Source organism: Lissotriton helveticus, chromosome 9, assembly GCF_964261635.1.
Source record: "Lissotriton helveticus chromosome 9, aLisHel1.1, whole genome shotgun sequence".
In the NCBI taxonomy this organism is placed as follows: Eukaryota; Metazoa; Chordata; class Amphibia; order Caudata; family Salamandridae; genus Lissotriton; species Lissotriton helveticus.
In genome coordinates this window covers 1,247,353,905-1,247,373,126 of record NC_136070.1, presented here as the reverse complement: position 1 = coordinate 1,247,373,126, position 19,222 = coordinate 1,247,353,905, and the positions used below count along the sequence as shown (strand labels likewise).

General features: G+C 45.6%; 1 protein-coding gene across 1 annotated transcript in view; it reads left to right on the top strand.

Annotated features, from left to right (window-relative positions):
• Nucleotides 1–19,222, top strand: part of COL7A1 (collagen type VII alpha 1 chain) — a 313,236-nt gene that overhangs the window by 145,388 nt on the left and 148,626 nt on the right. The window contains exon 5 of the mRNA XM_078662399.1: nt 15,337–15,496. Coding sequence (XP_078518525.1) covers nt 15,337–15,496 — 160 coding nt within the window. The remainder of the gene's footprint in view (nt 1–15,336; nt 15,497–19,222) is intronic.

Genomic DNA, 19,222 nt, shown 5'->3' with positions numbered 1-19,222 from the left:
CCACAAAAGAAAGTCAATGAATAGCGCTTCTGCGCTGAAAAGCAGGAAAGGAAAAGAACTCCAGGGTAAGCGCTATTTCACGGCCCAAATGAACAATGCTCCTATGCTTCCAGCGTGTAAGAGCCAAGCAGTAGCACTCCTGTGCCACCACCAAAACAAGGTCCAAAGGAAAGGTAAGCGCTCCTGCGCCTCGGGCAACAGAGGAACCAGGAGCTAAAGTGCGCCTGCACTAGAGAAAACAACAAGCAGTAACGCTCCTGTGTTACTGAAATGAAAGGACAGAGGCCGATAGGTAGCAGCGTGCCTTGCTGCTGCTTACTGCAAAAAGGTATCAGCAGCGCTCCTGCGCGGCTGACAAGTCTTGGAAACTGACGGCAATCAGTCACGTAACGCGTGTGGGATGGCAGCGTTACCGTGACATGCAGAATCCCTCGCTGTCCGCTGGGCTCCTGTGCGTCTATCGGGAGGAATTAGAAGCACCGATCCGGCGGTCACACGCACTTTAAGCGGGTTGGCCCGGAAGTGCTTGTTTGCTGATGGAGGACTAGAACGGGACACCACTTCCGGCCGGAAGCGAGTATCCCGATGTCTGTGGCTAGGACTAGAACGGGAGACCACTTCCGGCCGGAAGTGAGTATCCCGTTCTCTGCATGTATCCTGTGGCGCCCGGGACCGCGGAAAGCCGCCACACGACAGTACCCCCTCCTCAACACAGAACCCCCCCGGGGAGTCAGAGAAAGGAAGCAGGGCGCGGGCTCAGAGGGTGGCTCAGATGGAAAGCACGGACCAGAACAGGGGCATGACGTACATGGGAGCGGGGTTCCCAGGACCGTTCCTCAGGACCGTAACCCTTCCAGTCAATGAGGTAGAACAACCGCCCCCTGGTACGGCGGGAACCCAGAATGGCCCTGACCTCGTATTCCACATGGTCCGCCACTACCACCGGAGAAGGAGGAGAGGAGATGGTGCAGTCGGGATGGACCGCACGCAACAGAGAGACATGAAAGACCGGGTGCATCTTCATGTGAGCCGGGAGTGACAGTCTCATGGCCACGGGGTTGATCACCTTCTCAATGTCAAAAGGACCCACGAACCGAGGCAGCAACTTCTTGGGACCATGCACGTTGAGGTGTCGAATAGAGAGCCACACCTTGTCGCCGGTGCGGTACTCGGGTTCTTGCTGCCTGTGAGCGTCAGCGTGTATTTTGTAGGTGTCTTTCGCTTTGGCTAGCTCAAACCTGGCCCGTTGCCAGAGCTGACACAGTGTCTTGTGATAAGCCCGAACCGTGGGTAAAGGACTCTCCGCTGGAACGTCCCATGCCGAGGTGCGGGGGTGTTTCCCTTGTAGGCAGAAAAAGGGGGACATCCCTATGGCGGAATGTTTGCTGTTGTTGTAGGCGTACTCCGCCATCCATAGCACCTCGGACCACTCCCTCTCGACCGTGAGCAACAAACAGCGCAGGTATTGTTCCATGGTGTGGTTGGTCCTTTCCGCCTGCCCGTCTGTCTGGGGATGGTACGCTGAAGAGAGACGTACCTCCATCTCCATGAGGTTGCACACAGCCTTCCAGAAACGGGAGACGAACTGCGACCCCCGATCCGTTATCACCACCTCAGGAACACCATGGAGGCGAACCACATTGTTCACGAACACCAATGCCAGTTCCGCTGCCGTGGGTATCTTGGGCAGTGCTACGAAATGAGCCATCTTGGTGAGGTGGTCCACCACGGTCAGTACTGTGGTATTGCCCGTCTTGGTTGGTGGCAGCTCCACCACGAAATCCATAGAGATGGTGTGCCATGGATAGGGTGGCACCGGGATGGGACGGAGAAAGCCCGCTGGGGGCTCAGATCTGTTCTTGCCTAGCAGGCATATGGTACAACGGGAGACATGGTTTCTTGTGTCGGTTTCTATAGTCGGCCACCAGAACTGTCGTTGTATCAAATCAAGCGTTTTGTGGTATCCCGGATGGCCAGCGATGACATGGTCATGACACATCCGGATCGCTCGTTGTTGACAGGGTTCCCTCGGTAGGTACAGCTTGTTCCCTTTGACCAAGAATCCGTCTTCTCGCACTACGCCTTTATGTTCCTGTGCTAGAGTGGCTGGATCTATTCCGTCCGTGTCTTTTCGTAACTAGGTCATGAAGTCTGTGGAGGCCACAACTCCCTGGAAGTGGTCATCCGAGATGACGGGAACAGGTTCCGTGTCTTCAGTGGCGTCCTCGGTCTCTTCCAATCTTGAGAGGGCATCCGCCTTATCGTTGTCCTTTCCGGGTCGGTAGGTGATGGTGAAGTTGTATTCGTTAAAGAACAGGGTCCATCGTAGCTGTCGGGCGGTCAGGGCGCGGGCTGAACGTAAGAACTGTAGGTTTCTGTGGTCCGTGTAGATGGTGACCGTATGTTTAGCGTCCTTTAGGTAATGACGCCATTCCTCGAACGCCGTCTTGATGGCCAGGAGCTCCCTGTCCGACACCGTGTAGTTCTTTTCTGCCGGCTGTAGTTTCTTGGAATAAAAGGCCACTGGATGTAGCTGTCCGGTGTCGGCATCTCTTTGTGACAACACGCCTCCCAAGGCGTCTTTCGAGGCGTCTGCTTCTACCACGAAAGGCTGTTCAGCGTCAGGATGTATCAGCACCGGTGCTGTAGTAAACCGCCTCTTCAGTTCCCTGAACGCGTCGTCTGCTTTCTGGTCCCAACAAAAACGCTGACCTTTGCGCAATAAGCGCGAGATGGGAGCCACCATCCCGGAGAATCCGGTAATAAAACGGCGGTAGTAGTTGGCAAACCCCAAGAACCGTTGCACCCCTTTCACGGAGTCCGGCGTGGGCCAAAGAAGAATGGCCTCCACTTTCTTGTTGTCCATCTGTATGCCGGCGGGGGTGATGACATGACCCAGGAATTCCACGGAGGTGACGTGGAATACACTTTTCTCCAGTTTCACGTATAGTCTGTGTTTCCCTAGTTGTCGTAGGACCGAACGCACGTGTTGTACGTGCTCGGTTATGGTCTGGGAGAAGATCAAGATATCGTCTATGTACACGATACAGAAGATGTCGAGGAACTCCCTCAATACCTCATCGATGAAGTACTGGAACGCGGCGGGGGCGTTGCAGAGTCCGAAAGGCATGACCTGATACTCGAAGAGGCCGAATTTGGTCCGAAAGGCAGTCTTCCATTCGTCTCCCTTCCGGACCCTGACCAGATGGTAGGCACCCCGCAGATCCAATTTTGTGTAAACTGAGGCGTTCTTGACTTGGTCCAGGAGGTTGGAGATGAGCGGAAGCGGGTATCGATTTTTGACCGTGATTGTGTTCATCGCCCTAAAGTCGATGCAGGTCCTCAGGTCCCCTTCCTTTTTCGACACAAAAAAAAGGGGAGATGACACCGGGGACCTGGAATGGCGGATGAACCCATTTTCCAAGTACTCATCCAGATAGGAACGTAGATGGATGTTCTCCTTTTCAGTAAGGGAATAGATCCTGCTACAGGGCAAGGTAGAGCCGGGTATCAGATCTATCCGACAATCGAAAGAACGATGCGGTGGTAAAGTGTTGGCTCCCTTTTTATCGAACACGTCCGCCAGGTCCTGATAGTCCTCTGGTACTTCGGCTTGAGACACCATTCCCATGCCTTGCCCTGATAACGACCGCGCTTGTATGGACCGTATACCTTGCATATTGTCCTCCTTGTAGCAGGTGCTACAGCAGTGTTCAGAATCCAGACTGATAACTCGCGTTACCCAATCGACTCGGGGATTGTGGTGTACCTGCCATGGCAGCCCCATGATGACCTTAAACTGCGGTGCGTCTATGACGTCGAAGCTGATGGATTCGGCATGTTTGTTCGTGAAGCACATCGTCATGGCTTCGGTCTGATTCCTGATAAGCCCGGAGGTCAGATCCGTACCGTCGACGGCTTTAACCGTTTCTGGTTGTTTTTTGGGTGTCGTCCTCATTCCCAGGGATTGTGAATAGACTGTGTCGATAAAGTTGCCGGTGGCTCCGGAATCAAGCATCGCGATGACATTCCAACAGGCGCCTGTTGGATTCCGCAATGACACTTCCATGCCTATGTGATGGTTACCATCAAAGACTGCAGGGATCGCTGTAGTGCAGGAAGAAAAACCCAGAGGACGGACCCCCTTGTCTACTGGGTTGTCTCGTTTCCCGCCTTGTTTCCTTTATCGATGGGCAAGGCGAAGGGCCGTTTGTTCCGTGGACGGCTGGGTTTCACCGGGCACTCCCTCACGAAGTGCCCTCTCTTACCGCAATAGAGGCACTGGTTCTGTTTCCTCCTTCTTTCTCTCTCTTGGCTGGTTAGGGCTCCTCTAACGCCGCCGATCTGCATGGGTTCCTGGGTGTCGCTTGACGAGGGAGCGTCCTCCTTGCTTTTCTCGGTGGCCTTCTCAGAGAAAGGAAGGAAACGGATGTCGCTATTTTTCCTTTTTCGGTTTTCCTCTCTTGCAACCGGAAGTTCATCTTGACTACCATGTCGATGAACGGCCCTATCATGTCTGGGGGGTCAGGGTGTTGGGCAATAAGGTCCTTCAGGTCGTCGTGTAACCCTCGATAAAACACCAACACCTTTTTGTCCTCAGGCCACTGCGCCTCTATGACCAGGCGGCTAAAGGTCGTGATGTAGTGGAGCAGATCACTGTTTCCTTGCTTTAACCCAAGCAGCTGGTTGTCTGCGGCTTGTACGAACGTATGGCGAGCGAACATCCGTCGCATGGTCTCCTTGAACGTAGGCAAGTGGTTGAGCATGGGATCATCGTTTTCAACCAGCGAGATGGACCACTGCGCGGCGTCCCCGCCCATGTAGGACAGTATGAACGCTACCTTCGATGCATCATCAGGGAATGCGGCAGTTCTGGCCATGAAATGCAGATGGCATTGGTGGATGAAGACGCCATACTTGGTGCTATCGCCATAGAAGCGTTCGGGTGGGGCCAATTGCACCGGATGGGGCGTGATGACCTGAATAGCCGTGTCCTGACCGGTGGCAGAGGAGGACCCTCCAAAAGAGAATGTAGGCGGTCTAAGCAACCCCTCTGTTCGGGTTCTGGGGCTAGGAGTGGTTCCCCAAGGGATGGCAAAGCCCGTCGCCACTTGGCCCTGTAGGGCCGTCATATCTTGGCGTAAGCTGAGGTTCTCTGCTTGCATGGCAGCCAACAAGGCTGCTATGTCCTGCAGAGTCACCTCTGGTTCTCCCATGTCGTCTGGGCAGGATGTGTGGACATGGGCTTCTAATTCTGTCAAGTACCCCACAAGACTCACCTGGGCTTGTGAGGATATCCCGCAGAGACGACAGTACCTACCGCCCCTGAACCCAACCAACCCCCGCGGGGAATAACGCCCGACAAGGATGAGGTGGATCCAGGGATGGGGGCCAGAAGGAATCAAGAAGTGGCTCTGGTGGTAGGGACGATGGGAAGGGTCTTGGCACAGCTGAAGGAACAAGAAACACCAAATAAGGGCTAGGGACTACGCTCGTGCTGACGTACACCCCACAAGATACATGCAGAAAGGAGCCCCTGTTTCTGACACTCACCACAAGATCGTTCAGATTGTCTTTGTAGAATAGGTCAGTGCAGTGTCGTCCAGGAGACTCCCGTCCGCGGCAAAGGAAACGAAGAATAGGCACTTCTGCGCCAGGACCACCATGGAACCACAAAAGAAAGTCAATGAATAGCGCTTCTGCGCTGAAAAGCAGGAAAGGAAAAGAACTCCAGGGTAAGCGCTATTGCGCGGCCCAAATGAACAATGCTCCTACGCTTCCAGCGTGTAAGAGCCAAGCAGTAGCACTCCTGTGCCACCACCAAAACAAGGTCCAAAGGAAAGGTAAGCGCTCCTGCGCCTCGGGCAACAGAGGAACCAGGAGCTAAAGTGCGCCTGCACTAGAGAAAACAACAAGCAGTAACGCTCCTGTGTTACTGAAATGAAAGGACAGAGGCCGATAGGTAGCAGCGTGCCTTGCTGCTGCTTACTGCAAAAAGGTATCAGCAGCGCTCCTGCGCGGCTGACAAGTCTTGGAAACTGACGGCAATCAGTCACGTAACGCGTGTGGGATGGCAGCGTTACCGTGACATGCAGAATCCCTCGCTGTCCGCTGGGCTCCGGTGCGTCTATCGGGAGGAATTAGAAGCACCGATCCGGCGGCCACATGCACTTTAAGCGGGTTGGCCCGGAAGTGCTTGTTTGCTGATGGAGGACTAGAACGGGACACCACTTCCGGCCGGAAGCGAGTATCCCGATGTCTGTGGCTAGGACTAGAACGGGAGACCACTTCCGGCCGGAAGTGAGTATCCCGTTCTCTGCATGTATCCTGTGGCGCCCGGGACCGCGGAAAGCCGCCACACGACAGCAACACAGTGCCCTTGATCACATGACGCATATTTAAAGTGACAGTGCAAAAGTTACCACGTCATAGGCATAAACATGAAAGACATACTCAATTATTTTCACAGTGGAAACAGAGTCAATTAATGTTCCCTTAGTTGTTATGCTATATACAATAGATGTTAATGAATACATTTTATCAACAATTCTATAAATAAGTAGACATTAAATGTGATAAAAGCATTCAAAAATCCCTCATAGTGAGTTTTTAAAGTTTTTTCAAATTTAAAATTTAAAAGAAAAACTCATAGTTCATAGCATCAACCGTATATACATTTACAAAATTGTTATGGTTATAATTTGTGTGCAAATTTGCAAAAGGGAGATGTAAATATAAGAGTCTGTATAATATATATCAAAAAGAAACCTTCCTTTGGTACTCGAAAAGGAAAACAAACGGACTCCGCTTGAATATGTGCTTCAGTTTCCTTTTTATTCAGTGCATATTGCCGCCATGACGCGTTTCGGGACAACAAAATATATTTACATATATATATATATTTATTTATTTTTAAATGTACATAGTACAGTGATTAAAAATACACTGTACTACATTAGATTTAATAGTGTATTTTCAATTTTTTACATATTTAATTATTTTCAAAAATGTCTATGGAGTACCACTGTAACACCTAAAAATGTATGTGCTATTTACAAAAATGTTAGAGTCTCTGTACAGTGCTGTAAAAATATATAGAAAAATATCAATATATTTCTCTACCTATTAATAGGTTAATACATTGGTACTAGGTTAGGGAGCAACAATAAAACCTACTACTTATCATTATCTAAGGCCCTAATCCAGAACACAGTGAAACGCAGAACACACCGAAAGTGTGCTGAAAAAGACATGCTGCCTTTTATATTTTGTAAAGACAACCATTAGCCAAGCAGATACTGCCTTTCTATTGGCATATACCACAGTATACCACAAATGCATATATATAAATAGACATGTATTTTGGTACACTTATCTTTTTTTTTTTTTCTTGGTAATCCTCATATATCACAAATTGAACTCTTGATGGGACACTGGCTCCTCCATGCACTACTGGCCGTTCTGCACCGACCCTCGTTAGTTTTGGCCTGAGGCAAGTTGGTTTGCCCGTACCCTCAAGCGGCCACTACCTTCCCCTCCAAACTCCTTTTTTTCGCCGATCTGTGTGCGCCCCTTGCTACTTAGGAGTACGGGGAACCAGCAGGGCTCCAGACAAATCATTGGAAAACCAATCATCGAGATTGCCATGCCACCAAGGCTGCCCAAACATTCGTCTCACTTCTGGGATCACATGCCACATCTGATTTGCAGGTTAACATAATCTGCCTCAGGCAATTAGCAAAGGTAGGGGGAGTTGGGTCTTTCCATGCCCTACAAATCTCACGCCTTGCTAAGAGGATGATAAAGAATACGAATTTAGTGGGAAGGTCATTCACCTGATAGTTCGTAACAAGCCCAAACATAACTGTAAACCTTGGAAGTGCTATAGGCATTGAGAGTACTTCTTCCAAAAATTCCTTTATCTTCCCCCAATAGTCCGCCAATTCAGGACAATCCATAAACATATGAACATCGTCTGCCCTCAAGAGGCCACACCTTGGGCAATTATAGTCAATATTTGAGAATTTTGCCAGTTTCTTCGGAGTTATATAAACCCTATACATGGTGTATATGTGATTTCTTTTCAGCGCAGCCGGCTTGATTACAGCATTTAACACCCTGAAGGAGTCGTGTCAGAAATCCATAAAAGGCCCGTTGGCCGGGGTATGAGCGTTGCACCACAATTTACTGATTTCAGCCTCCGTCACATCCTCCCCCTCCAACATTGCCGAATACCAGAAAGATATTTGACATTTCCACTTACCCCTTCTGGCTACCGCTTCAAATTTAGGGTTAGGGGGGTTATTATCATTGGGTATCACAGATCTCGTTGTCCACCAGCCTGACAATTGGTAGTATTTAAACCGCGTCAGGGCTCCCCTAGTTAGATTGAACAAAGTGTCCCAGCTTAAGAGTTGGCCATCTCTCTGCAGGTCTCCCCACCTCTCCAGCCCTGCCTGCTTCAAAGGTAGTGATAGTTGATCATTAAGGCAGGCAGGGAGGCCTGGTGAGTCCCATGTGGGTGCCTGCGGCGCATAATAAGAGATGTTTAGTTTAGTCCTTACAAATACCCAATTTTTCAAAGCTGACCTTAAAATCTTCAACCTTACCTTCTTGAAGAATTTTGGGTCCCCAAACTTGTAAAGAAAGAAACTAGATCCCTGAGGGACGTCCTTTAATAAAACAGAGAATAGCAACACCATTGGTGATTGGTCCATATGGCCCGCCATAATTCTGAAATGCTTAAAATGAAAAGCATGGCAATACAACATTAAGTCAGGAAACGCTAGCCCTCCTGTCTTGAGACCCCTTCTTAATTTCTTCCATGCTATACGAGGGCCTGTGGCTAGGACTAGAACGGGAGACCACTTCCGGCCGGAAGTGAGTATCCCGTTCTCTGCATGTATCCTGTGGCGCCCGGGACCGCGGAAAGCCGCCACACGACAGCAACACAGTGCCCTTGATCACATGACGCATATTTAAAGTGACAGTGCAAAAGTTACCACGTCATAGGCATAAACATGAAAGACATACTCAATTATTTTCACAGTGGAAACAGAGTCAATTAATGTTCCCTTAGTTGTTATGCTATATACAATAGATGTTAATGAATACATTTTATCAATAATTCTATAAATAAGTAGACATTAAATGTGATAAAAGCATTCAAAAATCCCTCATAGTGAGTTTTTAAAGTTTTTTCAAATTTAAAATTTAAAAGAAAAACTCATAGTTCATAGCATCAACCGTATATACATTTACAAAATTGTTATGGTTATAATTTGTGTGCAAATTTGCAAAAGGGAGATGTAAATATAAGAGTCTGTATAATATATATCAAAAAGAAACCTTCCTTTGGTACTCGAAAAGGAAAACAAACGGACTCCGCTTGAATATGTGCTTCAGTTTCCTTTTTATTCAGTGCATATTGCCGCCATGACGCGTTTCGGGACAACAAAATATATTTACATATATATATATATTTATTTATTTTTAAATGTACATAGTACAGTGATTAAAAATACACTGTACTACATTAGATTTAATAGTGTATTTTCAATTTTTTACATATTTAATTATTTTCAAAAATGTCTATGGAGTACCAGTGTAACACCTAAAAATGTATGTGCTATTTACAAAAATGTTAGAGTCTCTGTACAGTGCTGTAAAAATATATAGAAAAATATCAATATATTTCTCTACCTATTAATAGGTTAATAAATTGGTACTAGGTTAGGGAACAACAATAAAACCTACTACTTATCATTATCTAAGGCCCTAATCCAGAACACAGTGAAACGCAGAACACACCGAAAGTGTGCTGAAAAAGACATGCTGCCTTTTATATTTTGTAAAGACAACCATTAGCCAAGCAGATACTGCCTTTCTATTGGCATATACCACAGTATACCACAAATGCATATATATAAATAGACATGTATTTTGGTACACTTATCTTTTTTTTTTTTCTTGGTAATCCTCATATATCACAAATTGAACTCTTGATGGGACACTGGCTCCTCCATGCACTACTGGCCGTTCTGCACCGACCCTCGTTAGTTTTGGCCTGAGGCAAGTTGGTTTGCCCGTACCCTCAAGCGGCCACTACCTTCCCCTCCAAACTCCTTTTTTTCGCCGATCTGTGTGCGCCCCTTGCTACTTAGGAGTACGGGGAACCAGCAGGGCTCCAGACAAATCATTGGAAAACCAATCATCGAGATTGCCATGCCACCAAGGCTGCCCAAACATTCGTCTCACTTCTGGGATCACATGCCACATCTGATTTGCAGGTTAACATAATCTGCCTCAGGCAATTAGCAAAGGTAGGGGGAGTTGGGTCTTTCCATGCCCTACAAATCTCACGCCTTGCTAAGAGGATGATAAAGAATACGAATTTAGTGGGAAGGTCATTCACCTGATAGTTCGTAACAAGCCCAAACATAACTGTAAACCTTGGAAGTGCTATAGGCATTGAGAGTACTTCTTCCAAAAATTCCTTTATCTTCCCCCAATAGTCCGCCAATTCAGGACAATCCATAAACATATGAACATCGTCTGCCCTCAAGAGGCCACACCTTGGGCAATTATAGTCAATATTTGAGAATTTTGCCAGTTTCTTCGGAGTTATATAAACCCTATACATGGTGTATATGTGATTTCTTTTCAGCGCAGCCGGCTTGATTACAGCATTTAACACCCTGAAGGAGTCGTGTCAGAAATCCATAAAAGGCCCGTTGGCCGGGGTATGAGCGTTGCACCACAATTTACTGATTTCAGCCTCCGTCACATCCTCCCCCTCCAACATTGCCGAATACCAGAAAGATATTTGACATTTCCACTTACCCCTTCTGGCTACCGCTTCAAATTTAGGGTTAGGGGGGTTATTATCATTGGGTATCACAGATCTCGTTGTCCACCAGCCTGACAATTGGTAGTATTTAAACCGCGTCAGGGCTCCCCTAGTTAGATTGAACAAAGTGTCCCAGCTTAAGAGTTGGCCATCTCTCTGCAGGTCTCCCCACCTCTCCAGCCCTGCCTGCTTCAAAGGTAGTGATAGTTGATCATTAAGGCAGGCAGGGAGGCCTGGTGAGTCCCATGTGGGTGCCTGCGGCGCATAATAAGAGATGTTTAGTTTAGTCCTTACAAATACCCAATTTTTCAAAGCTGACCTTAAAATCTTCAACCTTACCTTCTTGAAGAATTTTGGGTCCCCAAACTTGTAAAGAAAGAAACTAGATCCCTGAGGGACGTCCTTTAATAAAACAGAGAATAGCAACACCATTGGTGATTGGTCCATATGGCCCGCCATAATTCTGAAATGCTTAAAATGAAAAGCATGGCAATACAACATTAAGTCAGGAAACGCTAGCCCTCCTGTCTTGAGACCCCTTCTTAATTTCTTCCATGCTATACGAGGGCCTTAGGCATTCCAAATGAATGAGCCCAATTTTCCTTGTAGTTTTTTAATTAAGGGTGCTGGAAAAGATAATGGGATTGCATTAAATAGAAAAGTGACCTTAGGAAGCACTATCATTTTCAGGAGATTCACTCTCCCATATATATTTAAAGGCAGAGAGGACCAACGTTGCAATAAAACAATTGTGTCTTTAATGACCCTTTCTAAATTAATTTTGGGGATTTCATCTATCTCATTGACCAGATGGATTCCCAGATACCTCATTTTATTCTTCTTCCCCATCGAACTAGACTGCTGATTCCATTCCATTATTTCCGTCTTTTCGGCATTAATTGAGTACCCCGAAATATTACCAAACCCCTTTGCAACATCTAATAGTCTGGGAATCGCTACATCCGGATTTATCGTATACATTAACAGGTCATCAGCATACAATGCCAGCTTAAGCTCCATATCCGCCATCTTAAAGGGTTTAATTATTGGATCAGCTCTTAATAAACAAATGAAAGGCTCTATATATAAGTCAAACAAAAGGGGGGCTAGGGGACATCCCTGTCGAGTACCTCGGGAGATATGAAACTGCTCAGTCAATGAACCATTTACTAGGACCTTTGCTGTCGGGGCTGAGTATAGAAGCTTAATGGCTGTTATGTAGTTCATCGGAAAGCCACATTTTTCCATCGCTAACCACATGTAGTTCCAGTCTACCTGGTCAAATGCCTTCGCGGCGTCTACTGCTACTATGGTCAGAGGCAGCTTCTTTTCTTGAGCCAGATCAATCGCTGCTACCACTTGAAAAGTCAACTCATTGAGCTGCCTGTCCGGAATGAAGCCCCTTTGGTCACAATGTACTACCGATTTTACTACCTTTGCTAGTCTCGTAGCCAGTACCCCCGCAAATATTTTATAGTCCACATTTAGTAATGAAATGGACCTGTAGGACTCTATCCTACTCGGGTCCTTGTTTGGCTTCAACAGTAATGTGACCGTTGCTTCCGCCCATGACCTAGTGACCTGTCCTCCCCTGAGTAAAACTTCGTTGAATAATAGGGTCAGAACCCCTATGATCTGCTCTAAAACGATCTTAAACATCTCCACTGGAAGCCCATCTGGGCCTGCGGCTTTGCCCTTAGCCATTTTCGCCAACTGAGCCCTGACTTCCCCTTCTTTGATTTCTGAACTAAGGTAAGAGCTGTCTGACTCAGATAACTTAGGGAGCTGAACATTTGCAAACCAGGATTCTGCTTGTTGCTTACCCATAGAGGAGTTAGGTCCATATAGGGACTGCATGTATCTCTTTGCTTCTTCTCTTATACAGTCATCCTCGTTAGTTTTTTCCCCTGTACTTGATAAAACCAAACTATCTATCTGATTTCTTGTTCTGTCCGCTCGGGCCTTCCAGGCCAGGAGACGCCCACACTTCTCACCGTAAGCAAACTGCTGTAAATTACTAATGTCCCACTTTTCCTTCAGATCCTTGTCCAACCCTGCTTGAAATTCTGCTCGCAGACAATCGAGCTCTCTCTGAAGGATTTGCCTGTTATCCGACTCCTCTGCCGATGCCCTCTGTAACTCCAGCTCCTTAAGCTTAATTCTTGAAATCCATGCTTCCCTTTTCTCTTTCCTCAGTCTATTCCTCCTGATCATCAGGGTTGTTAACAAACCTCGGGAAAAAGCTTTATACGATTCCCAGACGATTTGTTTATTTGCTGACCCTGTATTGACTGTAAAGAATTCTTCAGACTGGGTCACTAAATCCTGTCTGACCCCTTCATCCAGCAGCAGCGTCCGATCCAGTGTCCATCTCCTGTAATGTTTTTTCTGTTTCATATTGACTACCATTTCCACCACTGAGTGATCTGATAGAATTGCAGGGACATACGATATAGAGTTGACTGCCGATGAGAGGTTCTTATCTACCAGGAAGAAATCTATCCTAGAGTGATGCCCATATCTTCTACTATAGAAAGAAAAATCTCTTCCCCCTGGATTTTTGAATCTCCAAATGTCCATCAAATTAAAATCCCTCATAATATTCTTAAGTTCTAAACTGGTTTTTTTTGGGGGGGGAAATCTCACTCTTGATGTTCTATCTAGATCTCTATCAAAAATAAGATTAAAGTCTCCCCCTACAATTATTGGGCCTGTTGTCTCTATTAAGTTGGTTTTAAGTTTCATCAAAGCCCCCGGGGTGTCTAGATTCGGGCCATAGTAGACTGCGCAGACAAGAGGGGCACTTCCTACCATCAAAGAAGCTATCAACCATCTGCCTGAAATGTCTGTTTCGTGTTTTATCAACCTAATCCCCATGCCTGCTCTAATAATCACGCCCCCCCCTTGTGCTACCGCTTTGTCCCGAGGAAATAATATCCTGGATCCATCTACATCTCCCAAATATTTGACTGCATTCTTCCCTCTCCACATGTGTCTCCTCTAATAGACAAATATGTGCCCCTGATCTAAACAAAAAATCTATGATCCTTCTTGCTTTGGTCCTGTCTCTTAACCCATTAACATTCCAGCTTATAAATTTTATGCTATATGTCGTATCGGCCATAATTCTCTAACATCACCTTAAGCATTTTGAGCCAGCTCCCTGCCTGAGCAAGAATTATTTTCAAACCGATATGAGGATTTATTTTACTTTTTCCCCCTGCTCCCCTCCCTCCTCCCCCCCTCCCCTGAGGAACCCCCCCCTTTACTCCTACGGCGATCATGTCGCCAGTCGGGAGCTCTCCAGACCCCCAGGTGGAAACCCTTGTGGTTTATTATACTATATATGTACAACAAAAGCTAGATAGATTAATCTATTCATCCCCTTTCCCTACTTTTCCAAATTAAACACCCTTTATCTGGTAAGAAAAATTATTATTATTTTTTTTGTATATTATTATTTTTTTTTTTTTGTTTTCCCTCTTTTTTCCCTTCTTTTTCCACCTCCTAATTTTCTTTACCATTTCTTTCTTTGCTCTTGAAAACTACTGGCACCCCGAGACCCCACACACACCATTAATTACCTTAATACACGTGTTACTTAGATTCTAAGCTAATTATCTGACTAATTTTGCTCTCAACCCCCCCGGGGCTTTTCAGAGTCCTATTTATCTTACTCAGACGTTTTCTCACGCATCAAAATAAGGAAGGAGTCGACATCTTGTACTGAATTAAAGTTATGAGTTTTGTTTTTCCAAACCACTCTCAAGAAGGCAGGGAACTTCATCTGCACCTGTGCCCCTAAGCTCCTCAGCTCAGGCATTCGACTCCCCAACTCCCACTGTCTTTGTGCTGTTATTTTCCCTACATCAGAACGGATCATATAGTTACACTTATCTATATATACTTAGCATTTCATTGTAAAGGCATGCATGGTAAAGGCATTCTCTGGTAAATGATGCGTCGTAAAGGCATTGCGTTGTAATGCAAGCGTTGTAAAGACTGTCGCCCATAGGCCTGTCTATTGCTTCCCAAGGAATGTTCTATTCCTGGAAGCAATACTCTATCATAGTCTGAAAGTTATGTTTTAGGACCTGGGCACCACATGGGAGTGATCAACATACAGTTTTGGAGGAACAAAGATACACTTTACGGGATTTCAGAACAGGCCAGAAAACCAATAAAAGGACATTCTGGGACAGGAGACGACGTGTCCGTTTACAAGGGGCTATCACTTCATGTGGATTTTGAAGGCTATCTTTGCATGAAGATGTCTGAGTGGGTCCCAAAAATAAATTGACCTGAAACTGTAGCAGCCATGTATTCAGTGTTTGATGAAATTCCAGAAATATCTTTGTCAGGTGTTCTAAATCCCGAAATGGCATTGATTAATGTAGTGGAGCAGGGCCCTGAGACGTATATTTTTGCTTTGTCCAGTTTTTTTGAGGCTGCATGTAACAGCTTCTTCACCTGCCCTTCCTTTTCAGGACAGAGTTTACATTTACCCAGTACAGAAATGGTACACAAGTGATGCAGGCCATCCGGAACATACCCTACAAGGGGGGTAATACGCGGACTGGAACTGGATTGAGATACGCAGCTGATAACTTCTTTGGGCCCAACGTGATCCGACGGGATGTGCCAAAGGTAATGATTTGATTTTTTTTGCAACCAAGTTGAATGCATTTCATTGATAAGTAACATGCAACGTCGAAACATGTAGACAAGAAAATGGTGCCTATATTCTGTTCACTACATTCTTGACGGTGGAGCCTAGAAGACACAAGTACCAATCATAGCTTCTCTAATGGAGCCAAGTGTGTGATCCTGGGCATCACTTAATCAACCTGTGGGCCTGTTTAAGGGTGTTGTAACTTAGCAAAGTTATACGTCAACAACTTTCTCAAATTAGCAAATTCTGGAAACAGGAGTATTTTATTCTGGAGAAACAAAACCAGCAAAAACTTTTGCAGGAAAGATCAACCTCCCAAAAATATTTTGCAGGTAATTTCATGCACAGGAGGAATATTTGCAAAGGCGATCACAGTTCAACTTGATGACGTTGTGAAGTTTGTCATCACCCTTACCTTAGATACCATTTCTACCAAAATTTAAAGCAAGTTGATTCTTATTACCTCTTCATCCTAGTCTCAATCTTTACTAGAACCAGATAGTCCTTACAGCATGAGACGGTATCACTCTACCTAAACAACTTCTGTGTAGCATTGCCTGAACAAAATGGAGGTATGCCCTAATAAAGGCCATCTCTCCCAGAATGGTCTCTCTGTAGGTTTTGCCTACAGAGTCAGCTTTTGGCTGTGTCATGTTGTAAGGAATATTGTGAACAATACAAAGACTTACTGCAGGTTTGGGGTCAGCCCATTGCTTATCACTGGTTTGATTTCTTGTCAATCTCACCGGCTTGTTTCTTATTTTGCATCTTTTCTTCCTCTTATTGTTTCCCCATTCCACCCTACATCCCCAGCATGGCTTCTTTACCATCCTTTTCATTAGATGACTCGATTCTTTCGCTGGTTACATTTAGGGAACTACTTTTTTCATTTACTTTAGTACTCTATTGAAGTGTATGTGTTTTCTTGCTCTCTTCTTATCTTCGTCCCATGTATTTATTTAATGCATTTTGTTCTGACTTTTTAGAATTTTTAGGGTGCTGCAACTTGCCACCAGGCTGCTCCTCTCTCTAAATGCACTTTTGCACACTTAAAAAAAAAATCTACCTATCCAAAATAGACGTCCACCATCTTGGAATGTTAAATTTGCAAAAAAATCAAAATGGCTGCCACATCATGAAGTGCCATAGCATATGCATGATGACATGCATGACATGTATGGTATACATCATCATGCATCATCATGCTGGAAATCACCAATTAGCCTTAACCATTTTTTTCTGTTTGCCAATGTTTGCCATCGGGGCCGGACTGAGAACCCAAAGCAGTCTTTGCAAATTTTGTCAGACCGGCCCCCATACAGTGCACAGCGAGTGCATCGTGGAAGCCTTACCACTACAAGAAGGGCTGGTGCTAATGTTAATGTTAAGAGGATTTATGGAGCGCGTGGCTACCCAAAGGCTTCCCAGCGCTAAGCTGTTGACTGATGAAATGACAAGAGGAAAACAGGCACTTAGTTGACCTCGGTGAACAACCATGTTTTCAATTTTTTTCCAAATTTTGCCTCTGCGGAAGTAAATCTCAATGCTTGCGGGAGAGAGTTCCACAGCTTGGGTGCCAAGAGGGAAAAAGCTCTCCCACCCCATCTGGCCCTTTTTATTCTGGTGGTTTTTAACAGGTGCTCAGAGCCTGACCTCAGACATCTGTTGGGAAGATGTCGGCACGCCAGCTTCCTGATCTTGCTGGGCCCTTTGTTATTTATAGCTCTGTGAATTAGGCAAAGTGATTGAACCTACTTCTGGCCTCGATCGGAAGCCAGTGTAAGTTTCTGCGGTGAGCCGAAACTGGTTCTTTCATTGGGATTTGATACAGGAGTCTACCGCCGCGTTCTGAACTACCTGCAACTTCCTAATTACATATTTGCGTGCGCCCAAGAAGAGTGAGTTCCCCTAATCCAGTCGTGAGATGACCAAGGACTGTATGACCATTTTCCTTAGCTGTGCAGGGATAAGCATAAGGATCATGTGCAGCATTCTTAGTAGCCCAAAGCACGTGCCGACCTGGTGGGTTTCTCTCCCTAAGAAAATGTGGGCAAAAGAGTGTTTTCTGGGACAGTACCTACAAGTCCTTCTTTCTTAAATGAGTGATCTGTCAGTGTGGTACCCTGTTTGTTGGCTACAGTGCAGCTCAGTGGGTGCATCCCCAACAACTTGCAATGCAAAGGTGAAAACATTCCCATCACAACTTTTGGATTTCATTTATAATTAACCCTACAGACTGCATGTTGTTAGAGTGTAGTGTATTTCCTATATTCCCAACAGGCTCTGCGCATTGGAATAATATATCCTTTAAATGTGACGTAGGACTTATGTCTACTAGGTCTCTATCGAATATATTAGACTTAATTGTGAGTGCCAGCTAGCTCAGAGGTCACTAGAAACTTTCTCGAGTTCACAAGAAGGGATTTCGTTTCTGACAACTGCATAAACATGACAACTTTGTTTCCCCAAGATAAAACTGATCTTCAGAGTCGTGGAAACAATAGATAGATATTTTACTCAGTCATTCGTGCATGCTTCGTTTCAACAGAGTTGCAGAGAAGTAGATAGACGGGCGTTTTCAATAAAAGGTATTTATTGAACAGTCTTCTTTCTCATGCAGTAGAAATGAACTGCTACAGTCCTAAGACTGGTTGCAAAGTAGAATGCGTACAGTAAGAAGAGTAGAATAAAATAATACTGTAAGAGCATTGTATGGTTCTTAGACCATAGATAAATGTATACATTAATAAAAGAGGCTAAAAAGTACTCAACTGGTGCTTCTAAAATACGCCTACCCCAATGTACCTAACCTAAGTCTAGTATGAGGGAAGTAAGTGAGGTGTAGCATACATTTAGTATTCTCTGCCAAGAATCTATCCAAGATTTCTCTCAGGGTCTAATCAGGTCCATATCTTGGTTTTAGAATGAAGACGGTCAATCTCAGGACTCGATTTCTCAACAACCCGCAAGGGTAGCTTGGAAACACTGGAGCTGGATTTCTCGGCAAGAGAAAAGACAGCGTCTCTCTCAGTGCGTCTGCTGAGGGTCGGCTTCCTTCGGCACTTGATGTAGCAGGATGCGTCGGGGAAGTAGATAGTCGAACTGGTAAAAACCACCGTGTGTTTGCTATGGCAAGTGTAGGCATATTTATACCGTGAAGGTGGACATAATAACGTCATCAAAGAGTCTGAGTTCTTTGAAAACTCCATGAGTTCTTGGATAAATCAGTATGCAAGCAAGGGGAAGTCCCTAGCTGCTGAACCCGAGTTTTCCAAGAAATCATTGTGGATTTTCGGCACTAGTGGAAGTAGCCCTGCCGTATTTGGACTGCATGAGCTATGCCTAAATATGGTTATGATTTCTATGCCTATATAAGGATATGGTGATTTATACCTATATAAGGGCATGAAGCGGTAAATTTACAGTCGGGTCCTAAAATGCTATACAACAAGAGGTTCTCACAGATTTTACATCACAGGAAACAACAATAATTTTCCCAGAACCACACGTTTTTGGCTCAAAGGAAAGCTGGGATGTGTACTGGATCATGTCATTATTTTTGGTGATAATAGGACTGTTTCTGTTTGCTTACGTCCATGTGTGCTTGTCTCATCTGCCTGGAGCCGTGTCTTCTTTGAAGAAGTTGCGTGTGACCTGCCCTGAATGAGGACCCATGTTGTCTGCCTTGTATCCAGTTGTCC